This window comes from Sinocyclocheilus anshuiensis, unplaced genomic scaffold, assembly GCF_001515605.1.
Source record: "Sinocyclocheilus anshuiensis isolate Anshui unplaced genomic scaffold, SAMN03320099.WGS_v1.1 scaffold235, whole genome shotgun sequence".
Lineage (NCBI taxonomy): Eukaryota > Metazoa > Chordata > Actinopteri > Cypriniformes > Cyprinidae > Sinocyclocheilus > Sinocyclocheilus anshuiensis.
Window position 1 is genome coordinate 336,466 of NW_015552562.1, and position 2,760 is coordinate 339,225.

At 35.8% G+C, this 2,760-nt stretch overlaps 1 protein-coding gene across 1 annotated transcript in view; it reads right to left on the reverse strand.

Annotated features, from left to right (window-relative positions):
- Positions 1-757: 757 nt before the first annotated feature.
- The window catches only part of LOC107664784 (kelch-like protein 4), a 45,992-nt gene continuing 43,989 nt past the window's right edge, over positions 758-2,760 (reverse strand). The window contains exon 11 of the mRNA XM_016455455.1: positions 758-1,758. Within this exon, the coding sequence (XP_016310941.1) occupies positions 1,699-1,758 (60 nt within the window). The 3' untranslated portion in view covers positions 758-1,698. The remainder of the gene's footprint in view (positions 1,759-2,760) is intronic.

Genomic DNA, 2,760 nt, shown 5'->3' on the forward strand with positions numbered 1-2,760 from the left:
CAGTTTTAATGACTGACTTTGACATCATGGTTAAAGACCCCACTCATCTATATGCTAGAGTACTTGTAAACACAGACAACAACAAAAAAAGCTCTTTTAGCAGATATACACTAGAGTTGCACGATTATTCATTAAAATATTGTGATCTCGTTTCTAACACCCAGAGAGAACAGTTATGTAAAAGTATGAAACAGTCTTTTCAACCACACAGTATTTTTTTCCCATTACAAACATTCTAATTATCACAGAAGAACTGGGATAAAAGTTTATTTTTGGGATATAACACTGATATCTAGCATTCAAAATTGAGTTCATCATCTTTTGAAAAAGTAACTTTTGCACTTTAAATAAAGATTGTATTATTACATCAATGCACCAGTAGGTGGTGACACGTGACTGTAAACAAAATGTATTCATCCTTGAATCATTCATTCAAGAGGTTGGTTCAAAAACACTGATTCATTTAATAATGGAACAAGTTAATATTTTGAATAAGTCATTGAATCAGTCATTCAAACTGGAAAAAAATTTCATTCAAATTGTTTTTTTTTTTGTTTTTTTTTAATATACTGCAGTAATCAACATTTTGTCAACACTACTAGCAAATCACATGTTATTTTGTTGTAGCTGTCTATTCAGAATCACTGGTGAATCATGAACAAAACAGTAGAATAATAGAACAGCTCTATTATAGACTTAAGATTTCAATTTTCATGGCTGTGACTAAACTAAAGCCTATTGATATGAAAAAAAGGGATGAGCCCTTTGATATATCCCACCGCAACTTCTGGTTCATATAATGTCAACACAAAACTTAATTCATCAGGTGATTTCACAGGGTCTTTAAAATATTTAATAATGGCATTCAAACATAGAAGTAGCATGCCAGTACAGTATGATAATAAATTACACAGGACCAGGGACTATGTACAATACAAATTACAAAACCTTTACATAAAGGTGAAATATCAATATGATATAATAGTATATTTTCTACTGTAAACCTTATTACCATTTTAATAATGACTTACCGATACGTGCTAATTACTTTGGTGTTTTTTTTTTTATTTGTTTTGCTTTTTTTCTACTTCAGAGACAGTTTCTTAAAGTAATTTCGTGCTGAACCTAGTCTCAGACCAAAAAAATGTATTCAGATGAGAACTGCATGAGTGTGTGTCCACAAACATTTTAGATAAACCAGTGTTCTGTTGCAAGCGTACAGCTGGAAGTATTCACAGTGGTCTTTTAAAATCATTTATCTAAGATCAAAATACATTTTCCACAAAATTGCACAAGTAAACAAGTACGCTGCTGTCTTTAAAATTACATTTGATTTTCATATAGTTAAAAGATATGTCAAAAATGTGATGAGGTTAACAAGATGTAAATATTAAAATGATAAATTGTAACTCAAATTCTGTTTGGATACATTTTCAGAAGTATTCTTTTCATATAAAATGTCTCATATAATTAAGCAAAATCTTATAAGCATCATTTTTTTTCCCTTTTATTCCAGTCTGTAATAGTGCTGAATATCTGAGCGAAAACAGAATGAACTGCACACGGCTGTCTAAATCTGTTGAGATGAATCCAGTGTTGACTATAGCTTTGATGAGCTCTGTGTACTACGTGAAAAGAGCATTCCAAGTGTTGACATCGCAGGCCTCTTCTTGAGGTCACAGTTCAGACTCTGAGCCTTCAAGGCAGTTTCACGACCACCACACATGCCCCCGCCCTCCCACTGTTTAGAGGGACCTCCTAGAATAACAAGAGACAGAGGTTAATGACCATTGTCCAACTGCAGCAAATTCCCTCCTCTGCAGCTCTCTCAGTCACACTCGGTCTAACAGCCCATTGCAGGTAATCTTACGAGAGAGAGAGAGCAAGACGGAGCCATGGGAAGCTGAGACAGGTGGCAAACTAGACTTGAATAGAGCGTTTGTAACTCAGGCTGGCTAAGGAAAGAGCGGTTAACCTCATGGTGTTCAATGCCATTGTGACACAGTGGAAAACAGATGAATGGCAGGAAATGCTTGCACTTCCCGTTCACAGACATACATCATCCAAGCATTCAAGGAACATTCACAAAGTCGACTGTGTTGACATATTTAATGTTCTACAACATTTTTTCCTTCTTTGCAGACAACATGGTTGGTCAAAAATGTGGATAGCTATAACATTTTTGTAGTATTTCAGGAAATACAGTATTTCAGTTTAACCTGAAAGCACTTGTGGCATAATGGTGATTAGCTTGAATAGTAATTTTGAATTGTCAAAATATCTGGGTTGCAGTGAGGTTAAGTGAACTTGCAGTACAATGCAAGTGAATGGGCCCAAGGCGCGTTTCCATTACACATTTGCGCAAAACTTTGTCAATATTTTATAAATGTCGATAAAAAAAGTATTGCGAAATGACGGCGTTTCCATTAACCAATGTTATGCGACTGAAACGTAACCTTTTGCCTCTCGCGATAAGTCATGGCAATGGATTTTGGTGGGATTTTGGCTATATTTATTCAAAGGAGGCTTTTGCGTGTATCTTTACAGAAGCAGCAAAGAGAGCCGCTTCAGAAACGTGTGTGGCGCAGCTGGAATAAACCATAGACTGTATAAAAACATAAACACAAGCACTGAGTGGCCGCAATCAGCTTCAGTGACCGTATCAGAGCCACACTGCACCGCAGACATGTGCAGTGTAAATAGTCTAAGCATTAATGGTAGGGAAAGCCCCTTATACTTGAGAGCAGCCACATATGAAGT